General features: G+C 39.1%; 2 gene segments (V, D, J or C); one reads left to right on the forward strand and one right to left on the reverse strand.

The window, feature by feature from the left end:
- Nucleotides 1-1,960: 1,960 nt before the first annotated feature.
- On the reverse strand, nucleotides 1,961-23,708 carry LOC115819423 (immunoglobulin heavy variable 3-21-like). The segment is given in 3 exon segments: nucleotides 1,961-2,281; nucleotides 3,299-3,594; nucleotides 23,666-23,708. Coding segments are annotated over 3 exon segments (660 nt in total).
- LOC115818676 (Ig heavy chain V region 914-like) lies at nucleotides 21,888-22,337 on the forward strand. The segment is given in 2 exon segments: nucleotides 21,888-21,930; nucleotides 22,021-22,337. Coding segments are annotated over 2 exon segments (360 nt in total).
- Nucleotides 23,709-24,731: the final 1,023 nt, after the last annotated feature.

A 24,731-nucleotide genomic window follows, 5' to 3' on the forward strand; every position in this document is an offset into this window, starting at 1 on the left:
CACAGCACACATAATCACATTTCTGGATGTACTACATACTTGTACTGGACAGACCAGAGCAGCCCAGGTTTGTTGTGATCTGGGATAATGTTAGTTTCCACCAGGCTGCTCTGGTCCAAGACTGGTTCACCAACAACAATAACTTCACAGTTGTATACTTGCCCCCTTACTCCCCATTTCTCAGTCCTACTGAGAAATTCTTTTTCGGCTGGGCATTGGAAAGTGTATGACCACCAATCACATGCCTGCCTGCCTCTTCTGCAAGCAGTGGAAGAGGCATGTGGAAACATTGCGGTGGGGTCAGTCCAGGGTTGGATATGGCACACATGGCAATATTTTCCCTGTTGCCCAGCCAGGGATGACATTGCTTGTGATGTGAACGAGGTGATGTGGCCAGACCCTGACAGAGGGTGGGATCCATAAACCATCCACCTCATCCCTTACAATTCCTTACAATACTAATTTTTGTTTACCATTGCACTGTAATTTTACTGTAATTATTTTTGAGTTTAGCATGACATATTGTATTGATTACTGTACTGCGATTCTATTTCTTTGTGTTTTCTTGTTGTTGTAAAAACCTACAATGGCGAAAAAAATAAGCGCTATGTTTTTCTTTTGTTTGTTTGTTTTTGTTTTCTGAAGCCTTTCTTTTTTGTGTTCATTGAAATGAGAGTAGATGTAATGTACTGGAACAATCTTTCACAGGAGCCTGTATAAGAAAATTAAAAAGGTATACGAAATACTAAAGACAGAAGAGTTTTGTATAAAGTACATCAGTATGTTATTGCTGCTTTCAAAGAGTAATTCAAATGGTGCAAGTGTGTGTCATTTTGTCTCAAAAATGCCATTTTGAAAAAGGATTGTTAGGTTTTGATTGCACAATTTCATTTTGACACAGAAATGAGATGTTTGTCTCCAAGTGCTGTGTCTCATTCGCTTGTGTGTAGAGTTTTGACACAATGAACGAAATTCCACAACAAGTGTGTAAGCAATCATAAAAAAACTGTAAAATGTTCCTAATAGGCCTATTCTTTTTTCAGTTTTATTTATAAGCTTATGCTAGTTTGCAGTATCAAACATACTGTCAAATTGGGTTTTGTAGAATGAATTAGTCGACAGAAAATGTAAGGTATTATGGGCAGTCAAAAGTATACAGTGATGTCAGAAATAGAGCTTTGAGAACTGCAGTTTTACTGGTGTAAAAAGTGCTTGAAGAGAAAAATGTCCTCACTCATACAACTCCATGACATAATGGAAATTCTAAGTTCACAAAACAGTTCACAAAATCATTTTAAATTATTCACTTGCTACTGACATCACAACAACCCTTTGACTATGTATGTTGGTGGACTGTGTTCAATGGTACTTTTTCATGGTAACCAAATAATTGTCAGATGATAGTTGTTTGTTTAACTGTTTTTTTGCGTGTGTCATGTGACATCATGGATGTTTACATATATTTCAGGAATGTTTACAAGCCCTTTCTGGCATTTGTAAGATATTATCTCTGTGTCTGTGGAGTGGAATGCCCTACCAGGAAATGAACTGTAATATGTAAATCATTAACACTCAAAAACAATATAAGACAGAGGAAACATCAGCAGTTAATGAACAGAGACAAAATGTTACCAGCTCTGAACATGACATGAGTCTCTGAGTGAGTCATAATTCATCACTGCTCCATTGGTTTGATAGGAGACCACAGGAAAGGAAATAAGCACTATAGACAGTGGCCACCTGTTTACACTGATTATTGACAAACACAACAGCACATAACCAACTGGTGAAGCAACATAAAGACTAGTAGCAATAAAATGGTCTCAGATGATGAACTGTTACCAGCTCTACCTACAGGTACCACCTACTGGTAGATCCCAACAATTAGTCATAGTTAAAATCAGTTACTTACACAGCACTCAGGTCAGAGAGGGATCACGGCTAATCCAAGACATTTGTTTTATTGTCTTATTTTTTTGTTCAGCACTGAGTCTCTGGCATAGTAATAAGCAGCTGCGTCTTCAGTTTTCAGGCTTTTCACCTCTAAATGCAGTTTGTTTTTGCTGGTGCCTTTGGTGATGGAGAACTGACCCTGGAGAGACTGGGCAAAGACTGTGCCAGTCCCACTGTCAATAGCTCCAATCCACTCCAGTCCTTTCCCTGGTTTCTGACGGATCCAGTGCATGTAGTAGCTGCTCATAGAGAATCCAGACACAGCACAGGACAGAGTCACAGACTGTCCAGGATTCTTCACCACTGACTCAGATGAGGCCACAAACACCTGGAGAAAAGAGAGGATTAATATGAAGTCATTGAAATTTTTATATCTCAGAAATATTTAATATATTCCTCACTTGAAATGAAAGCAAGGAACACTCCATATTGCAGAACATCTATTATTACTGAGAAATGTCAAACTACAGCAGTGTTAAAACTTCTGAGTTTTAGAGAGACTGTATGAAAATGAGGACTGGATGTGGCTCTTGGTGTTCTGGACAAAATTTGCTTAGTCAGATTGTCAGGATGAAAATGAGGACAGTGATTTGTTATGGGAAAAATGTATTGACTGAATATTAGTCACTCAGTATGGGAAGAGTTCAAAATGAGCTCTGCTGGTTAACAGTTATTTGAATATTTTTTAGTATGAAGTGTTATATGTTTAATTTAAATGATTTATTTATTCATTTATTGAAGAAAAACCCAATGTAACACACACAAATATAAATATTTGTATGTATGTTTGTGTGAATACATTCGTTGCCTATATCTGAGCTCTCACGCTTGAAAAATGTGATGATAAATAACCTGGTAACTTTGGTTTTTAACCTGTTGTTTTTAATGTAATAATTAATTTGTGACTGTGTCATGTCTTTTGTGAAAGGAAGCACAGAAGTGACAGTAAAGATGGAGAAAATAGAGATTATAAAAAAAGGCTAAAAGACATGAGTTTTAAGCATTTCTGAATGTTTAATTTTAATCAGACACATGCAATTAATAATTGTAATTAAATTATCATTACACTTTGTGAAAAAAGAAACATCAAGTTCCCATTACGAACTGGACTGTGTTTACTGTAAATACTCCTTTGATTGGTAGTTATTTTTTCTTCATTCTACCTTCAGCGTGACACTAATTTAACATGTTTCTACTGCATTTTTTTTTTGTTTGTTTTTGTTTTTGTTTTTTTTTGGTGGATAATTCCTTTCTTTTGTTCTTTTTTACACTTACACTCAAACTAATGGCTGCATCAGGTTTTTGTACAGCACTACCTCTCTTTCTCTCACTGTGAGTCTCTGGCACAGTAATACACAGCTGTGTCTTCAGTCTTCAGACTGTTCATCTGTAGATAGAGCTGATTCTTACTGTTGTCTCTGGAGATGGTGAATCTCCCCTCAACAGCACTGGAGTAATATTTACTACTACTGCCAGAGTTGATATATGACACCCATTCCAGTCCTTTTCCAGGAGCCTGTCTGACCCAGTGCATGCTATAGCTACCAAAGTTAAACCCAGAAGCTGTACAGGTCAGTTTATGAGATCCACCAGGTTTAATGGTCACTGCTTCAGACTCAGTCAGTGTCTGACCCATTACATCTGTAAACAAAGAGAATACAGAAATTAAGTTAATAAAAACTTAACAACATTAAAATTCAACTTAAACAACATGAATATTCATACAACAAAATGAAATTTGATGTTTTTAGATGCCTTACATTGTTCAAACATCAACATGAGGGTCAAAAACAAAATATCTCTTGACTCCATAGCTGAGCTGATTGGAGCTGCTCCTGTAAATGCTGTATAAACAGACAGAGATGAAAAGAGACATGAGATTATAAAGGACTGAAGTGGAGTATAACTTTGCATAGTCCACCCCCTAGAGGTTTAAACAGATACAGTTACAAGCATTGTGATCAGAGTTTAGAGTCTGTGATTATTTTCTCACAATTCAAAGCTGTCTCATCATCATCATCATCATCATCATCATATTCATTATCCTTTTATAATTTTATTTATTTATTTATTTGCTTTTTGGAACAGGACTAAAGCACAAGGTAGTTTTGAATGGCAGTACTGGAAAGCATTCACACACCAATACCCAAATACATCGAACGTTACACACCAATACCCAAATACATCAGACAACAGAATAAAGCAAAAAATAGAGGTAGTACACTACAAAGGAGGCAGTTCAATTGTTTAGGCGGCAGAAGTACCCCGTCTGGCATGTGACCGACCTTCAACGTTGAAATGTGGTTGCAATAATGTCAGTTGTTGTTTCAATGTTGAAAAAAAGTTGAAACAACGTTTAATGCTAAAGGTTGTAAAAATGTTAACACAATACTTATCAGTCAACGTTGAAATTTCGACGTTGAAAGACCTGTACGTTGAATCGATATAACGTCTTCAACAACAAGCAAAAGAAAATTGTAACAGCTGCTTTCCCTCATATTTATTCAGGAAAGTGCCATAATATCTTTTATCCAGGGAGTCTCATTTGATCACATTCAAGCTTTACCACTGACTTATTAAGATTTGTTTATTTTTGTGTTTATAGTATAGGGATAGTAGTATTGCAAGTTATGCACAGCAAGTTGCATTACATATAACAATTGCATTGAAAACATATGATATGTACAGTAAATTCCTGATTCAGACAGTATTGTCTTGTTGATCCAATTGTAAACTAGGTTATAATATTGTAGTGTCGGAGAGTGGTCGTTGGCCCCGCCCCTTTTGCAATATTGACAAGGAAGACATTGAAACAACATCGCGATATCAACGTTGGTTCGATTTTCAAAATTGAAACAAAATTCAGAGGTGATTCAACCTTTGTCCATGGCGTTGAATCAACATTGAGTAAACCTTGAAATGCCGGCTGGGAAAGTAATCCCTGCACAGGGTCCAGTGGTTAAGTTATTCCACAGAGACTAGAGACAATGCACAATAAAGTTAAGAGATAACGAATTAAAAAAAAAGGGGAGGGGGGGCATCCGCTGCAGCTGCTTCTTTGTTCACTTGTCAAGATGGAATTAAATGTTTAGAGATCTCTTATATTGTTCAAACTTGAACATGAGAATCAAAAACAAAATGACTCTTGAGATTAAAAGCAAAGTGTGGTTATAAAGGACTGAAGTGGAGTATAATAGTCCACCCTCTAGAGACCTAAATAGATACAATGATATGCATTGTGATCAGAGTTTGGAGTCTGTCAAGTTTGGAATTTGAGATCAGAGTTTGGAGTCTGTCCTAATAGAAGTGCCCTATGGCTTTGTTTTGGTAAGAGAGTGAAGTCACAGGTCTCCTCTATTAGCAGGTTTACTACTTACTCTGAGTTAACTTAACCAGAAGTTACCTGGGTAAGCCAGTTACCTCACTTCATAGTACAGGCACCTCCTTTATAGCTGTTTCTATGGTAGTGGTGATAACAGACCAGACATCACATAGCCAAATTGAGCATTTAGCCAGAGGAGAAATATGAAGTGGACTTGCACATGATCTATGAATATCAGTAAACACTGAGAGGTGGTCACCATGTCATTCCCTGCTCATGGTATGCACTGTGTGTACAGCGGTACAGCTGTAGGCTCCCGTGAATACAACTTATTGCTGGAGTCATCTCTGGAGATGGTGAATTTTCCCTCAACACACTTCGAATAGTAGATTGGAGAATGGCTGTGCTTATGCATGCAGTCCTTTTCAGGCCATACAGGTCAGTTTATGAGATTCTCCTGGTTCAATGATCACTGGTTCAGGCTCAGTCAGTGTCTGTCCTACTACATCTGAAAACAAAGAAAATACAACAGTCAAATGAGCAAAAAATTTACTCTTAAAAATACCATATGAAATTTGTAAGTATTCAGGTTCTTACAACAAAACTGAATCAAACTTGACAGAGATGAAAAGAGATATGTGATTAGGGCTGAAGTGGAGTAGAAGTGGAGTAGAACTTCGCATGGTCCACCCTCTAGATAACTAAATAGATATAGTGAGAAACATGGTGATCAGAGTTTTAAATCTTTAATTACTTTCGCTCTTATTCAAAAATAAATTATCAAAATGCAGCGATGTTTTTCACATCCGTTTCAACAATAACTTCAACAATGAAATGAAGAAGAAGAAGAAAAATCATAATCACTGTACTCATACTCATTAGCTGTGTGTGTGTGTGTGTGTGTGTGTGTGTGTGTGTGTGATTATACAGTAAAGGGTAGAATGGTTTATATAGATGAACAAATCCAGTGTGTGATTATAAAGGGTAAATGCATTATATGGTTCCCCTCTAGAGGCTGAAATGTGACAGTGACAGTTAAAATGACAGCAATTTGACCAGTATTTTTTTCTTGAATGAGTTCTCTTGTATTTGTAAAAAAAATGAACCAACATATAGCTGTACAAACAGATGAAAAGATGGAAAGCATAGTTGTAAGCTGTAGTTCAAAAAAAAAAAAAAAGTAATAGAAGTGGTTTAATTTTTAGCCTTTTGGTATATTTCACCTCTCGGTAAAAGACTGTGTTCTGATAGTGTCCATTTTAAGAGTTTGAGATTATACTGTTTCATTCACCACTGTAATAATGCCATAACCAGAGAGGGACTGCATATGTAACTATAACACCTGAAACATTTACCAACATTTACCAAATTTTACCATTTCATAGCCTTGTGCTCCGCCAGCTTGTAGGGCATAAATATCATGCCATTTCTTTATCTCTGACCATTTGAAAAACAAACTGTACAAACAAACAAACAAACACATAAATACAGACATTCAAAAACAAACAAACAGCACTGGACACCCAAAGGAATACCACAGAAAGACATCAGTAATTTGTTTCACTAAAGCAAAAACCTATTTTTTATGGCTGCCAACAGAAGCAGGAAACACACAAGAACCATGTTTGGTGTGTAGCGCCACATGGGTTTTAGGATTTCTTTTAATTCGAGGTTAACAGTATATAATGACTGACGACTGTAAAGGTAATCCATACAATATAACATCCCATCCTCTACATGCATTGCCCTATGGTTGTTGTAATATATTCCGGTCTTCCATTTCATTTTCATTTGCATTGTTTGTGTGAATCAGCTGGCTGTCAAAGCTGTTGCAAACTTTTCAAATGTTTTTAAAAGGAAACGCGGGTGTGGCAGGAGAGAGGACGGAGGCGAAACAAAAAAAAAAAAAAAAAAAAACATGAGGGGGTCTGCAGAGGACCTGAACGCCGAGACAGAAAAGTGCACTTGAATTAAATGAAAGTGGAACAACTTAAATTGCCATTTGTGATTTGTGAGGGTTTTCTTGAAGCCAAGCTCACCAAGATTCAGGTCTGAGCACAGAGTACTGTCATCTGATCCCCAGTCGGCCAAACCGGTGAGATTTTTCTTTTTTTATTCTTCCTGGCTCGGTTGTGGATTATATTTTTTGCTGTTTGTTGGATTATGTTTGTGTTTGAGTGTGGGTTATTGACAATATAATTAGACAACGGTATCTGTGTTGTATATTTGTTTTATTTTCCGATCTGAATTTGCCACAATTAAAAAGAAACGACGATCATATCTTCAGGAGAATCAGTTTTAACCTGTGTAGTTGTTGGTAGAAATCGATATTTGGATAGCTGATTGTTACAAGTGTTACAAGTGTTGAAAATTAACTGGGGGAAACTGCTTAGTTTTCATATCAGACCTCACCAAGTACTCTTGGCATAATACAAAGGAGTCAGGCGCCCCCTCCTGTTATTTTAAGGAATTTTCATATTACAGTTTTTTATGATTGCTTACACATTTGTTACGGAATTTCGCTCATTGTTTCAAAACTCTATAAGCGAATGAGACACAACACTTGGAGACAAACATCTCACTTCTATGTCAAAATGAAACTCTGCAATCAAAACCTAACAATCCTTTTTCAAAATGGCATTTTTGAGACAAAATGATACACACTTGCACCATTTGAATTACTCTTTGAAAGCAGCAACAACAAACTGATGTACTTTATACAAAACATTTCTGCCTTTAGTATTTTGTAGACCTTTTTAATTTTCTTATACAGACTCCTGTGAAAGATTGTTCCAGTACAGTACATCTACTCTCATTTCAATAAACACAAAAAAGAAAGGCTTCAGAAAAAAAAAAAAAATAAAAAGACAAAAAAAAAACATAGCGCTTATTTTTTTCGCCATTGCAGGTTTTTACAACAACAAGAAAACACAAAGAAAAATAGAATTGCAGTACAGTAATCAATACAATATGTTACGCTAAACTCAAAAATAATTACAGTAAAATTACAGTGCAATTACAGGCAAATTCAATGAATTTATGAAAGGGGCCCAGATTTTTTGAAAGTATAAGTTTTAGTGTTGGAATGAAATTCTTTCCATGGATATGTGGTCTATGAGAAAGTTTAACCATTGTGTGATGTTTATTGTGTTTCTTGTTTTCCAGTTTAAGAGGACAGTTTTCTTAGCGATTGCTAGGGAAATGAGTATGGGTTTGGGGATTTTGGATTAGTGGGCTGATCACAGAGGTATCACCAAGCAGACAGAGGGATGGAGAGAGTGGGATGTTACAGCTCATAAAAAGGAATATTCTGTCAGTAACTTGTTTCCAAAAGTGGTAAGTTGGTGGGCACAACCATGTAGAGTGGAAATAATTGTCTGGGGTGTTGTAACAACCACGCCTCCCCCCTTGTCTGCTTCAGCCACTCAGCGTTCAGTGTTGGCGGTCTACTGATCACCGGTCTGATCACCACTCACCACCTTCACCTGTTTGCTGTTTAATTTCATTAAGTTTCCTTCTTATTTAAACCCCTTAGTTTTGCACACTCATTGCGAAGTCTACTCCTGGTTAAGGGCCACATACCTTTGCCTGTTTCCATTGTAAGACGAACCCCATTTGAACTGACTCGTGAGACTAATCCAGTTAACGTTGAGACAGACCTTGTCGAACTTTCCAGTTCCTTGTTAACCTCTGCCTTTTGTTTTAATAAAACCCTGTGTTGCACACTTGCATCCTGCCATAGTCTTGGTTCTCTGACAGGTGTTTATTGTGTAATGTGAGCATATGTCTGAATCTAGGAATCCCATCTTGTGCTGGGTGATATGTGTTCTGTGGATTACTTTATATTGTATTAGTTGAAGATTAGTATTGTTTGTCATTGTGAAAGTGTTTCTAAAGATTAGAGTCCAGAAGTCTACATTGGTAGAGAGTGATAGGTCTTTTTCCCAGTCTTGGATGAGGAGGAATATTGTTTGGTCTGTGGATGATATTAGTTTGTATAATTTGGAGATAGTTTTCTTAGTATTGTTTATTTTTTCCATTTCTTCCACTAGTGGGGGTGGATGTAGGTTGTTGTTAATTATATTAATTTTGGATTTTATTTGTAAGTACTGAAAGTATTTGCTCTTTCCCAATATTATACTTTTGCACCAGTTCCTGGAAAGTGATGAAGGTGTTATTCTGAAAGATGTGTTGAAGCTGTGTGATACCTCTTTGTTTCCAAGTGGTGAAGTGGAGTGGTGATTTGTTGAGTGAAAAGTCAGGGTTGTGCCATATTGGGGTGTATTTACATGGTGACATTGTGAATTTAGAGATTTTATTAATTTTCCACCAAGCTGTCAGGGTTGTTGAGATCACAGTGTTTTTGAAGCAATCGTGGTGTTTTATGAAAGTGCTAAGGAATGGCAAGTCGGAGATTGAAATTTCATTGCATTCTGACTGTTCTATTTCAATCCATGGGTTATTCTCTTGGTTGGGATGAATCCAGTTTGAGATATACTGTAGTTGATTAGCCAGGTAATAATAGTAGAAGTTTGGTGCTTCCAGTCCTCCTTGAGATTAGTGTTTCTGTAAAGTTGCTAGTTTAATCCGGGGTGGTTTATTTTTCCAGTAGAATTTATTTGATAAGCTTTATGGCTTCTTGCAGGGAGTTTGATGGGTCTTTGAGGCAAAGCAGTATGTCGTCTGCGTAAAGGCTGAGTTTGTGGTGTGTGTTGGGGGTTTGGATTCCTTTGGTGTTGTTATTTTGGCGTACTGCAGCAGCTAGAGGTTCAATGAACAGGGCAAAAAGTGATGGTGAGAGTGGACATCTTTGCCTGGTCCCTCTTTGTAGCATGAAACTCTGTAATGTTAGTCCGTTAGTAGAAACTGTGGATCAGTGAATTATACAGTGTTTTTATCAATTGAATGAACAATTCCCCGAATCCAAACTTCTGAAGTGTTTTGAATAGAAATGTCCGGTTTACTTTATCAAATGCCTTTTCCGCATCTAACGAAACAAGTATTGTTTTTTTTTTACTTTTTTGGGATATATTGATTAAATTGAATAATCTGCGCATGTTATTTGATGAACCTCTTCCTTTGATAAATCCGGTTTGGTATGAGTGGATAAGTGATGGGGTTACTCTTTCAATTCTGATGGCTAGTGCTTTACTGATAATTTTGAGATCGGTATTGATGAGTGATAGGGGGCGGTAGCTAGAACATAGGGTTGGGTCTTTGTCAGGCTTCAGTAGTACTGAGAGGAGTGCTGTGTTCATATGTGGTGGGATTTTTGAGTTTTGTTTAATATCAACAGTCATTCTAAAGAAAAGTGGGGAGATTGTGTGCTTGAAGAACTCAGCAGGGAAACAGTCAGGCCCTGGTGCTTTATTATTTGGTATCTGGTTGAGGGTGTTATAGAATTCTTCCAATGTTAATGGTGCGTCTAGTTCATTTGCTGTTTCCATGTTAAGCTGAGGAAGGTCAGTACTACTGAGAAAGGAGTGGATGTCTGTCAAATTTGGTTCATGATCTGAGGTTTATAATTTAATGTAAAATCTTTAAGCAGCGATATATTGAAATGCCATCTGGGTGAGGGTTGTTTAAATTGTTTAGTGTTTAGATTGAAGGATACAGGGGGATGGTCGTTAATTATGATGGGGTGGGTGTGAAAGTCTGAAATATCAGATATAATTGAAGTACTGGTAAGAAAAAAATCTATGCGAGAGAATGACTGGTGAACCAGTGAGAAGTACGTGTATTCTCTGGTTGATGGGTTTTTTAATCACCAACTGTCACCGAGGCCGAAATCATTCATATACTGCTTTAGTGTTTCGGTGGAGTGCCAATTTCTAGAATTACCTGATATGCTAGACCTGTCTAGGTTGGTGTTGATGACAGTGTTGAAGTCACCTCCAATTATTATTGTTGAATTTGGGGTTTTATTCAGTGAAGAGAAAAATGTATGGAAGAAAGTGGGATCGTCAGTATTGGGGCCGTATATGTTTGCTATGGTGATAGTGTTGCTGTTAATGGAAGCGTTGATGATGACATATCGCCCTTCACTATCAGTAATGGTGGTTTTATGAATTAATGGTATTCCTTTGTTTATTAAAATTGATACGCCTCTTCTCTTTGAGTTATAGGTTGACAAGAATACTTGATTGAAATGTGGGGTTTTTAACTTCTGAGATTCAGCTGCTGTTGTGTGGGTTTCTTGTAGTAAGCATATGTCAGCCTGTAATTTGATTAGGTGGTTGAAAATTTTAACTTTCTTCGCCTGTGAGGAAATCCCACGGGTATTCCAGGTTATGAATTTGAGCGACATATTTTATAAGGACTGAAGTCAGTTTTAAAGCTGAGTGTTATGTAGTATTGTGTGTGTTAGAGATATATAATAGGAAGAGTAGATATGATTGTGAAATTTGTAGTGGGCTGGTGTTAGTTTGCAATACCACAATTGGAAAAAATGAGATACCTGCAGTAATAACGATCCATTGACAGTAAAATGAGTAACATCATAGAGAAGGGACTTCACCATAATCATCCTGCTTACATCATAATGCAGTGTCATCCCAGTTAATTGCATATCCCCATTTTCTCCCAGTTTCCCTTCTCTCCCAATTTTCTAAACAAAGATGTATGCACAGACACAGAGAAATACAAAGAGAAAGACAAAGACAAAAACAAACAGATAACAATGAGACAGAGTAGAACATAGAGAGGGAGAAAGAAATATATGTATATAGATGTGTGTAGGTAGTGTGTGTGTGAAAGAGTGAGTGAATAAGTAAGTAAGGTAGAGGGTGTGAGTGTTGGTGTTGAGGTTGTCAAGACAGTGGAGTTAGTTACACAGCAGTAGGAGGGTTAGTTGCTAGCCGCCGGCATTGTTGGTTTTAATGGGGTCTCAGAAAAGCCAGGGTGTGGTGTTACAAAAAATAGATGTCCATCGATGTACAGTTTGTCTACAACAACGGAAGTCCGCTTGCCCTGTTCCCTGTGCTTTTTAAGAATTGGCCATGGCATTTTGCTGCGCTCATTTATTTCCCAATGGAATTGGTCGTTGAGGCCAAATTTGGTGCCCCTCAGTTCCTTCCCTTTGTGTTTCACCAGTTCATTTTGCTGAAAGTGTTTGAATTTTACGATTATAGCACAGGGACCTTTGTTTGTGCGTGCGCAGTGAAAAGTTGTGTTGTTCACAGTCTCCGGTGGAATTTTCGCGCCGCATAAAACCTTTAATGAGGGCTTCTGGGTTATCTGGTATACTTTCTGGAATTCCGGAGAATATCAGATTGTCTCGCATACTTCTAGTTTGTAAATCCAGGATGGTTTCTTTCATAGACTTATTCTCTTTCAAGACAAAGTTCATCTGGTTTGTGAGGGTTTTCATCATAGTTTGGAGTTCTGAATTGTGTTTTTTGAGCGTCTCAACCTGGTGGTGGGTGAACTCGCGCAGCTCTTTTATTTCTTGATGCAACAAACCAAGGATATCAAGTTTTTTATTAATGGCGAGTACAGGCAAGTGTGTTCCATGACGCACTGCGAAAAGCAATCGTCAATAAATCTCTGGAGTTGCTCCACGATGAGATTTGTGTATTTGTAATCCGTTTGGAGAATAGCTAATTAGATGGAGAATTAGGTGGATAGACTATATTTTTAAGGGACGGAGTCTAGCAGGCACGCACTGCCAAGTTTGAATATCCCTCCTTACCTGTCGAATTCTCAGAGCTCACACCTCACTGTTTTTCACAGTTGTTTACACACTAAAACTGGAAATGCAATCACTGAAACCTGAAACTCAGTTTTCAAATCTAAATCACACTTTTTGCAAAACCCTACACACAGCTCTCTGCATTTGGCATTTGGCATAACATTCAAAATCAAAATCTCTTGTGTTCCTTTGGAAAGCAATGCCAATCAAAATGCCCAGCTTTATATACCAATTGGGAACACCCACTCCTCACAGGTGTAAACACTAGTTGCTTAATTTTTCACTGAGAAAATAGAGCTTTAGCACTATGAAAAGGCCATAGATGAGGTCAAGGAGTGAGAGGAAGAGGAAGACGAGGATGAGGAAGGATAAGGAAGGATAGGGAAGGGCAGTTGTCTCAAATGAGATCATGGCCGCATTGTTTGACTATGTGCTCAACCTTGGATTGGGTATGAGAGAGGCTGGACAGAGAGTTTAGCCCAAACTGAGCCGCTACACGGTAGCAGCTATCATGGTAAGTTATCTATTATCTACACTATGCTACCGCTCTTTATGTATATATACTGTAATACTGCAGCCTGATGGATCAGTAGGCCTATGAAGCTCAGTGACTATCAGCCAATGTTACAGTAATGTCATTTCATATTTAAAAAAACAGAAATTATTTTAGCTTACTGTAACCAGTGCAGAACTGAGAGACGACCAGGCCATGGTGGAAAACTCATTTTTTTCTTACTTTTGTTTTTGTCTTTTTGTGTTTTAGAGTTTTGAAAAAGAAATGAGCCACTTTTATCATTTTATTTGCTTATTTATTTATTTTTACAGAAAACTCTCTTATTGAGTGTTTTTTTCTGGTTACATAGAAAGTGTTCCAAAACACTGCATTTTGGAAAAAAAATAAAAAATGTTTTTGTTACTGTATTGCATTTGTGTGTGTATGTGTGTGTGTGTGTGAGAGAGAGAGAGAGAGAGAGAGAGAGTAGATGTACATTACTGTGACAATCTTTCACATCTAGCTACAGTGTAACACTGAAAATGTAAAAGGCAGAAACCTATTGATGAGATATCTGAAGTAGTGTTTTTTGTTGAGCACATCAAAGTGTTGTTGGTAGGCAGATCTCTTCATATGATGGTGTGTGACATTTTGATGCAAAAAAAACATATTTTGGAAAGGGATAAAACAGTTTTGAATGCAATGTTTGCTTTTGCTAAAAAATTGTATAGTTTTTCTTTTTTTTCTTTTTTTGTGGTTTTCTGGTTTTGTGTTTAATTTTGAGAAAATGAGCTGAAGATTGAGAAAACATGTGTAAACATTTATGAAAAACTGTAAAATGAATGTAACAGACAGAATTTTAATGATGCAACCTTGAAAAATGAGAAATCTTCAAAGATTCCAGACTCTGATCTGATAATTAAGACCGTATTGGATGGACTATGCAAGTACTCCACTTCAGTCCTTTATAATCTCATGTCTCTTTTCATCTCTGTCTGTGTGTACAGTATTTTCAGAAACAGCTCCAATCAGCTCAGCTATGGAGTCAAGAGATATTTTGGTTTTGATCATCATGTTGATGTTGAAAAAATGTAAGACATTTCTAAACATTTACTTTCTTTTTGATTGTATGAATTTAAATATTTTCCAGCTTCACATGGTGTTCTTAAATTTGTTTTTATTTAATTTATTATATTCTCTTTGTTTACAGATGTTTTGGGTCAGTCACTGACTGAGTCTGCACCAGTGATCATTAAACCTGGTGGATCTCATAAACTGGCCTGTACAGCCTCTGGGCTTGACTTCAGTAGCCACTGGATGGTTTGGGTCAGACAGGCTCCTGGAAAAGGACTGGAATGGGTGTCAACAATTACAGGTGACAGTAGCAGCAAATCTTACTCCAGTGCTGTTGAGGGAAGGTTCACCATCTCCAGGGATGACAGTGAGAATCAGCTCTATCTACAGATGAACAGTCTGAAGACTGAGGACACAGCTGTGTATTAGAGACTCGCAATGAGAGAAAGGGAGGCAGTGCTGTGCAAAATCCAAAGGGAGTCAGGAAACACTGTCCACACGCATTTACACACAGACACACACACAAGTTATCCTACTACATCTTTGCTCTGCTCTCCTTGTTCCCTTCATCTGCATTTCCTGACACGGCTGTGTATTACTGTACTGTAAAGTCATAGTGAGAGACAAAGACAGCCGACCTGTACAAAAAGACAGCAGACCTGCTTGGGCTGTGCTCTCCAAAAGTGCAGAAATAAAACGTAGGTCTCAGTTTTGCACATGAGCTTGTGAGTAAATAATGTGAAAACCACATGCTTTCATGAGAAAACTAACAATCCAGCACATTCCACTAAAGCTGAATGGTTGAAGTAGGAATGGCAAATCAGGACAAAATTTCACTCTACCCACAGTACCCTCTCTTATCCACAAGGGAGCATATATTATCAACCAAATAAAACTAGACAAGCTGCTGATGTTTTCATTGATTCTGTGGTTTGGCATATCCTGTTTATTGATGTTTGTTGAGACCCATAGATCAGTGCAAATCTGTTCTTAATCATATTCACTATTTAATCAGCTGTAGTCTGAAAGTGAGGATGTTCCTTCAGGCATCGGAAAAGTTCTAAATCAGCTCACACCAGCTCAGCATAAACAATGTACCCTGTTTCTCTGTTACTGCTTGTAGTAGTTGCATAGTGGTATATGTGTGTGTGTGTGTGTGTGTGTGTGTGTGCGTGCTTTTGTGTGTATGTGATTGTGTGTGCGTGTATGAGAGAGAGAGAGAGAGAGAGAGAGAGAGAGAGGACTAACCACAGGTTGGCAGTGTCTGGAGTACTCACAGTCTGACATTCTCTCACTTTTTTGCATTGAAGTACCTGGAAATTGTAGGTACAATTGCAATCCTAACACCGGGACACCAAAAGATGTAGGTGTGATAGGATTAATAAATCAGTCTCATAAAATCAATCTCATATAATTTATTAACCATTAATTTGGGTGTTCAATACTTTGCTAATTAAACACTAAGATTAATAGGATAAGCTAGCTGTAACACTGTGCTACAGTCTTAGAGAGTATTGCAGTACTAATGTACTTCAATTACACTTCTAAATCCATAACACTCATGAACAACCAGGTTGATGAAGGTAATTGGGAGTACTTTGATGGCAGAGGTTGGCATTCAATAAATACTGTGGCAGAAACAGACAGGACAACAGTTTATTTCAAAGATACTATTTATTAACATAATCAATACCATTTGGAAAACTAATACAGATATGGTACAATCAATAATCAGAAGCAAATAGAATGATCAAAGCGTAAATGGTAACAAAATGGTGATGAGTCTATGTACAAGCATTCAGTGCAGGACTGAATGAGAGAGGGAGGAGAGAGGGGAGATGCTGTGCGCAGGCACACAGAAAAGAGGAGGAGGAGCGAGGGAGAGAGACTGTGTGCAGGCGCACAGAAAAGAGGAGGAGGTGCGAGGGAGAGAGGCTGTGCGCAGGCACACAGGAAAGAGGTATGTGTGGTATGAGGATATAGTGCGCACGCGTGTGTGCTAGGCACCAACTAGAGTGGGGATGGGCAACGAGAAGCGCATGTGTGTGAGAGACCAAAGAATCTTGAGAGCTAGTCTCAAGTAAATAGGCCCTAAACTCAACAACTCTACCCAACCCTTAAATCACACTGCAATCCCAATGTTGGAGGTGTGCAATCAGGAAAAGGGAGTCAGAGAGAGAGAGAGAACGCATGCTAGATCGATCCTTCATAAGTTGTAACCAAAGAAAATAACAAACGGCTAAAAACCGCATTGTACATGAAACACAGTGTATACATTTAAATCATAAAAGAATTCAAATAACAACACTTCCTTCACGTTAACTGCATATAATCTTAATACTAAAGTATGCCCAGATGCCAGCCTTACTTTGAATAGCTCGTTGCGTGGCGACTGAAGATGCATCTTTGGTGGCCTGATGAGCAGTGCGATTTGCAGGTCCAGGGAGAAGTTCCTTTCCTTGTCACTTGAAGATCTTCGGGGCTCCGTTGCTTGTCCGATGATCTTGAAGGGTTCTTGATTTAGTTTGTCGACGTATAAGAAATAAAAAGGGATCCGGTCGCCTTTTCTTCCGTCGAATACTGTGTGCGTTACAGTGTAATTAGCCGGTTGAAGTTAAAGTCGCAACTGCGCGAGAGAAAGTACATTAAAACTTTGGTCGTACAAATATCTCACTTCGTTGTTACTTTGTTCTTTTCTTCGGCAGAGAAACAGTGTCTCTTTCTCCAGGTAGGATCACTCGCCCAAGAGATCAAATACCAAGGAGTAACGGAGTCTCTGTATGCAGGGAAGAACACCCGCTAGAGACACCCGCTGCTAGCGAGCCGCTGCTAGGGAGTTGGGGAATTGAAGAGCTTGAGAGAGAGAATTTGGAATCCTCCGCGGTTCCACGGTGAAAACTGTGTCACCACTGCGTCCGGTATCCGGCCCCACTGCCGCATCCAACACCACCACAGTGAAATCTGAGAGGGGTTCAGACCACCCATGCGGCCAAGCAGGGAACCATGGGTAATATGGTCTACGGGCCTGACAACCCCTACAAAATAAAAGGTCACAAATTCAAGGCTTTACATAATTCAGATGATACTGTAAATGTTACGGCTTCGGCTGTGCTCTTGGTTTCGTTTTCCCTTGTGTTTCTAAGTGTTTCCCTCACTCTTGTGTCTACTGTGCTCCCCCTGCTGTGTAACTGCATGTGTGTTTGTGTGTAGGTGTGGCGTTTCCGGATCCCGATTAGCAGCACACCTGCTTCTCATCTATTCATCACCGCTGCTGCATTTACACCCCAGTTCTCCCACCACTCACCGTCAGTTCGTTGCCTCCATTCGCTCGGTAGAGTTATCATTTGTTTATGTATTAGAATAAGTCTGATTATTTCAGTTTGTTAATACTCTTCTTTCGCTAAACAGGTTATCTCCCTCTGCCACCTGTTCAGCTGTTTCCTGCCTCTCACCTGCCACATGCCTACTTTCCTTGCCTTCCTCTCATCTGTCATTCCCGGCTACTCATCAGCAACACGTCCTGACCCAGTCACCTGTCATAAATTTTCTCTTCTGCTGCAATTTCTGTGTGTTCTCATCTGCCTGTCACTTTCCCACTTTTCTCAATAAAACCCCATCAAAACTTTATTTAGGATCTGTGACCTCCATTTGGGTTAAATCTGTCTGTCAGGGTTCCTGCATGAACTATTTTCCCTGTTGTGCCCCTGCTGGTCATGTTGGAGTTAGCTGTCATTTGTTTTTGGTTTTGTCATGTGCTTTTGTTTATTTTGGTTTTCCATGTGCCCTGGCCCCGCCCCTCACTTATTGTCATTGTGCTCACCTGTGTCTCGTTGAAGTTGTAATTAGTCTGTCTATTTAAACCCTGCCTGTTCTACCCTTTGTTTGTCAGTTCGTACCACTTTCCCCCAGTGTGTTGTGCTAGCCTTTTGTTATCCTGATTGTCTTCTGTTCTTGACCTCTGCCTGTTTTTTGACTTTGTTTGCCTGTTGGATTTTGCCTCTTCTGCCTGCCTGCCTTGCCCTGCACCTGGTTTTGAATCTTTTGCCTGTCTCTGGAATTTGCCTTTGCCTTCCGTTTTGGATTGTTCACCTGCCTCTGACTGCTCTATGGTATGACCCCTGCTTGTTTTTTGGATTCCGATTTCGGTCAAGTGTATTGAAAGACTTTTGCCTGGCAAAATAAACATCTCATTAATTTCAGTGAGTCTGCAACTGAGTCCCCTGTTTCCCCTGACACTGTCAGCTGCAACAGTAAATTGATTCTGTGAGTTTTTCCTTGTTTTTTTTTTGTTTGTTTTTTTTTTTTGTTTTTTTTGTTTTTTTTATAATGAGAAAATATGAGGAAGAAATTGGCAAAAAATCTTTACATAATGATACTCCTCTATGCAAATTATCCCCCCCCCCCCCCCCCCCCCCCCCCCCCCCGTCTCACGTGGCCAATCTCTATTTAAATCCTAAACAGCCTCTGAGCTCTACAGGAGACATTCTCAGGTTGACCTTCAGAACCAATCATGTTCTCTGTGTCTGTAGTGCTGCATAACCATAAGCCAACACATACTCATATCTATAGTTATTATATTCCCCCCAGAGAGAGGGAAAGAAAGAAAGACAGACAGACAGAAAGAAGAAACAATTTTTGATATATCAGAAATTAAATGAGAAGCGCTTGTTGTTTAACATTTGCAGTTTTTTTTTTTTTCCCCAGAAACTTTGATCTCAGAGTGCAACCACAGAGGTAAACATTGAAACCAGAGACGCTTTTTCCCCCAATATTTGTTGGATTTTCCTAAGATCAAGACAATCAGCATAAAGCGAAATAATAAAACTAACGTAGAGGTGACAGCAGACAGCACCACCTTAACATATCATATCATGGGTCAGTGCAGACAGAGAAGATATTCTGGAATGAGGGACAGAACGGACAGGAAAACATGAGAGCAAAATAAAAACAAAAGGAAACAGTCTTTTGCAGTCTTGTCCACTCTGGGGACCACCAGGAGGACTCCAGACTAGGGTGTGATGCCTTTTTTGTATGATGTCTGAAGTACTGAGTGGGATATAATCCAGAAAGGGTTGTCACAGCCTATCAAAGGAACTTACAATTCACTTCAAGACTGCACTCAGTTGTTCCATTGGTATAACCTTAAATATCTCCCCATGCCATTGGTTTACAGTAAGAGGCCTCGGCTTGATCCACTGAAAGTGTGGCTTATCAGAAATTAAATGAACTGCATCACTTCATAGTATCATATATTAACATGTCCAATATTTTTCCTAAACTGTGTTTTCAGAGTTCAACCACAAGCATAAATATAGAAACTAGAGACACATTTTTTTATATATTTCCAACAAACAACAAAAGTATTATCTCTTACAGTCACCATGTAAGTGACTCATTAAACTTAAACAGACTTTTCTTTTCTGTTATCTTATCAGTTCTGTCGAGCACATACTGCAGAATGTTGACAAGTAATCTTCAGATATTTATAGGTCAGTAAGTCATCTGTATGTCATTCCAGACCTGAACTCTGCTCTATGTACTAATAAGTCATCAGCAATCACACAGATTCAAATCCTCCTCAAATTCAAGAGCTGAAGACCAGACCCAGTGACTAAACTTCAACACAGACTGTGTTCCTGGTTCTGTGGTCATAGTAGATGGATTATGCAATGTAGCTTCAATGTAGCACCACCCATTGGGAGAGCTGAGACTCTAATTAGCTAGTTGAGGTCAGGTAAGGGTGGCACGGTGGTGCAGTGGGTAGCGCTGTCGCCTCACAGCAAGAAGGTCTTGGGTTCGATTGCCGGCCAGGTGGCCAGGGTCCTTTCTGTGTGGAGTTTGCATGTTCTCCCCGTGTCTGCGTGGGTTTCCTCCCACAGTCCAAAGACATGCAGGTTAGGTGAATTGGAGACAATTGCTCCTAGGTATGAATGTGTGTGTGTGTGTGTCTGCCCTGTGATGGACTGGCAACCTGTCCAGGGTGTTTCCCCGCCTTTCACCCTATGAGCGCTGGGATAGGCAGACCCTAATCAGGATAAGTGGCTTAGATAATGAGTGAGTGAGGTCAGGTAAGTTACATCAGGTAAAATAAGTCAGGTTCTTTAGAAAGGTGGGAATAGCACAACCCTAATATATTCACAAAATTTTTTGGGCCCCTATGTATTCCTGACTCCTTGTCTGTACCTCCTACAAGCTCCTATCCTAAGCATGTGGTGCTGAACCAACCTGACTGTAGAACCAAGATTAGATTGTCCTGTACACCCAGGTCATCCCTGTTTTAGAACTGCTAACCACTGAACAGTATAAAACTTTTTTTGTTAAGATAACCAGCTAGTTTTCATATCAATAAGTTATCAATTAATCAATGTATCATACAATCTAAAACTATGAGAATGTTCTATATTATAAATCTTTTATACTGTAAAAATAATACATAATATATTATAAAACATGTAATGGGCCATTGAATCTGGGTACTCTTGATTCCCCTGTACTGTAAACTTCTTTATTCTATGTACTTGCCGCTTTGATCTCTGTAAAGCTGCTTTGAGACAAATTTTAATTATGAAAAGTGCTCAAGTTAAACTTTAACTTAAACTTGAACTAGTGCTCAATATCTGATATCCGCATACAGAAAAGAAATTATTTGCAATGTAAGAAAATCAGCCAGTCAGTGATGTGCCCTCCTGTATATTTATTACCCATTTATTACCCCATATCTTACAGAGATTTACAGACTTACTCACACATGCCTTGTCTTGTATGTCTCCCCAGATCCCTCATTCCTGAAAAAATCATAAGAAAATGCTTTCTCTAGTGGTCAGCTGTTGATAGTCAAAATGTATTATATTTAAACAAAGAAATCAATTTTTCTGCCGTTGTCATATGGTTCTCAGATGGGATGAATTGTTGATCTAATTTGTAAGCTCCTGTCAGTCAAAACACTCAAAGTGCCCATAGAAGAGATATGATATTTCATTTAATGTTACAGGTTGTGGGGAACAGTACAGTGCCACTGTAGCCCATAAAAAATTAAATTAAACATTCAAAATCAGAGATTAGTCAGTTGTCTGTGACTGTTTTTGTCTTAACACACAAATAATGACTATGGAGTGTGGAGAAATATGCAAAAAAGATCATGAAAAATTAGCATTGATACGAGATATGGCAGCATCTTTCAGAATTTGAAAAATGAGCAAGTATTTTTTTAGTTAATTCAGCTTGAACTTCATCAGGATCTTTAAAGCCACGTGACCCTAAGTGGTTAAGTGGATGAGAGACACTGATCCGAACATGTCTGAGTCTATGTGAACAGAGAAAGACCAGCTCCAAACATATCTATCTCCTCTTAGTCCATGTTCTCCTCCTCCCTGCTACTGCTGCTGGCAGCTGTAAACAGTGAGTACCAGTGAATTCACCTGTATTTTAAAAGTGCTGAGGGAATGTGAATTAAATTATTTATATTTGACTGTGTTTGTGCTTTGACAGGAGACTACTGTATTGAGCTGAACCAGCCTGGTTCTATGGTTATGATGCCTGGTCAGTCCATGACTTTGTCCTGTAAGGTCTCTGGATATTCACTGACTGATAGTGACTACTGTACATACTGGATACGACAGCCTGCAGGAAAAGCAATGGAATGGGTTGGAGGAATATGTGGTGATGGTAACACATATTACAGCGACAAACTGAAGAACAAATTTCAGGTCTCCAGAGATCCCTCCAGCAGTACAGTATCTCTGCGAGGACAAAGCCTGCAGACTGAGGACACAGCTGTGTATTACTGTGCTGGAGAGTCACAGTGATACAAATCAGAGGACATCCAGTACAAAAACTCCATTACTGTCAAACAGGCCTGTAGATAACTGTAAAGAATTACACAGTAGGTATTTTGTCAACATGATATATAAAAATGTGCATTCCAAAAATTACATAGCTGCACCTTCCACAGATACAAGGAATACATAATCATACACATGTACAATGAGACGTGATTTGTATTTACAAATAAACAGGTCACTGAAGAGTGAAAACGGAGCGCCTTATGTCAGAGATGACAGGCAATCTGAAGTTGAGAACATGAATTAACTGTCCCGAATTACAGTTTTTGGCGATTGCTTACACACTGGAAGTGAATGCCTAGACAAAAGCACCAAAACCTTAAATTTTGCAACCATGTCTTAAACAAAGGCATCAAAACTACAAACACATTTTCTGCCTTGAAGTCTGTTTGCAATTCTGTAACACACTGTTTGCAAAACACTACACACTGTTTCTTACATGAGACACATTGTTCATGAATGAACCTCTTGCAGTCATTCGGAAAACACTTCTATCAGAAATGTAAAACATAGCTGAATTTGGCAACACCCAAACACACATATGAAAACACTTGTACAGTAATTGAACACCAAACAGTCTGAGCCTTAGCACTACAAATAGACCTCAGGTAAGCTTTTGGTTGGGGTGGGGTGTCTGTGGGGGCTCCTGCAAGGAGTCTGCAAGGTGTTCTCCATCACCATGCCACCCTAGGTCACTACAACACAGCACACATAATCACATTTCTGGATTCACTACATACTTGTACTGGACAGACCAGAGCAGCCCAGGTTTGTTGTGATCTGGGATAATGTTAGTTTCCACCAGGCTGCTCTGGTTCACCAACAACAATAACTTCATAGTTGTATACCTGTCCCACTACTCCCCATTTCTAAGTCCAACTGTGACGGTACACTGTGTCTTCAGTCTGTAGATTATTCCCTTGTAATGTTATTGTTTTACTGCCGGTGTCTCTTGAGATGCTGAACTTGTTTTTCAGAGACTCTTTGTAGTTTGAGCTCCCATCACTGTTGATATGTCCAATAAACTCCAGAGCTTTTCCTGCTGGTTGTCTAATCCAAGCTGTTCCTTCACTAGTAACTGAATATGATACCTTGCAGTTGATGGTCATTTGCTGCCCTGGACGAACAGTCTGAAAGTCAGGCTGAATCAGCTCATAAGAGTGGACACCTGGAGGAGATTCAGTAGTTCTTACAAAGACATGAGACACTCAGTCAAATACTCTAAACTGTCAGTAAAATGGACTACAAGATACTGCAGCTGCAATTTCTGTTATTAGAGCAAAGAAACTCACAGGATGTGGCTGCCAAGAGCAGCACTAGAGACACAGAGAGCATGATTGATTTTGAAGCTCAACTTGAGAATGGTTCCTGTAGAGCTCAGAGGCTGTTTAGGATTTAAATAGAGATTGGCCACATGAGACAGAAAGAGGGAGAATTTGTCTTGGTTGGTGGTGTGGGAGCAAGGGGGTGCTCCCATTGGACCATCCCCCCCATTAAAAAATAACAAATCACCTACTGAACAGTGCCTACCCCAGTATGCCAACTGCTACACTTGTTGGAGAGCAATTTTATATTCACAAACTTGATGTTTTTCCACTTTGGACTCTGTTTTTATCTATAGGGAATATTATATCTATAAACTGTTGAGATATCTGAATGGCTTGTTTAGCTTCTTGTCCACGTCCAATCAACTTTTGTATAATAAATTCAGAGTGTCAGCCTGTGAGTACTCTAGAAACACCTGCCAGCCTATGGTTAGTCCTGTGTCTCACACAGACACAGACACAGACACAGACACAGCTTGATTGCCTTCATTGTCCAAAGAACTGCAATTATGTAAAAGAATGAAATCTAACGACAACTTTCTTATGACTGTCTCTGTAATATATTAGAAGAAGAAGAAGAAGAAGTACTTTATTTGTCACACACACGCAGTGAGCAGTGAAATGTAGCCTCTACATTTAACCCATCGCAACACCCGTGAGCACACACACACATACACTAGATCAGTGAGCACGCATACACTCTGAGTTAGGAGCAGCTGCAGTGCAGCACCCGGGGACCAACTCCAGGTCTTTTTGCCAGTGCCTTGGTCAAGTCTCTGACAGGAGTACTAATCCTATCATACATGTCTTTGTGGACCTCTGGCAGGTAGAACCGCAATGCATCAAGTTCTTAGTCCAGGCAGTCTATGATGTCCTCCCCAGCCCATCCAATCTGCACCATTAGAGCATGGCTGAGTCACCACAGTGCCCTCTTTGCCAAAGGACAGGATCCCTTGAGCACATTCTGAGCTGCTGCCCAAAGGGTTTGGGTGAGGGCCCGTATCGGTGGTGGCATGAACAGATGCTCAAGACC

Source organism: Chanos chanos, chromosome 8 (genome assembly GCF_902362185.1).
Source record: "Chanos chanos chromosome 8, fChaCha1.1, whole genome shotgun sequence".
Classification (NCBI taxonomy): domain Eukaryota; kingdom Metazoa; phylum Chordata; class Actinopteri; order Gonorynchiformes; family Chanidae; genus Chanos; species Chanos chanos.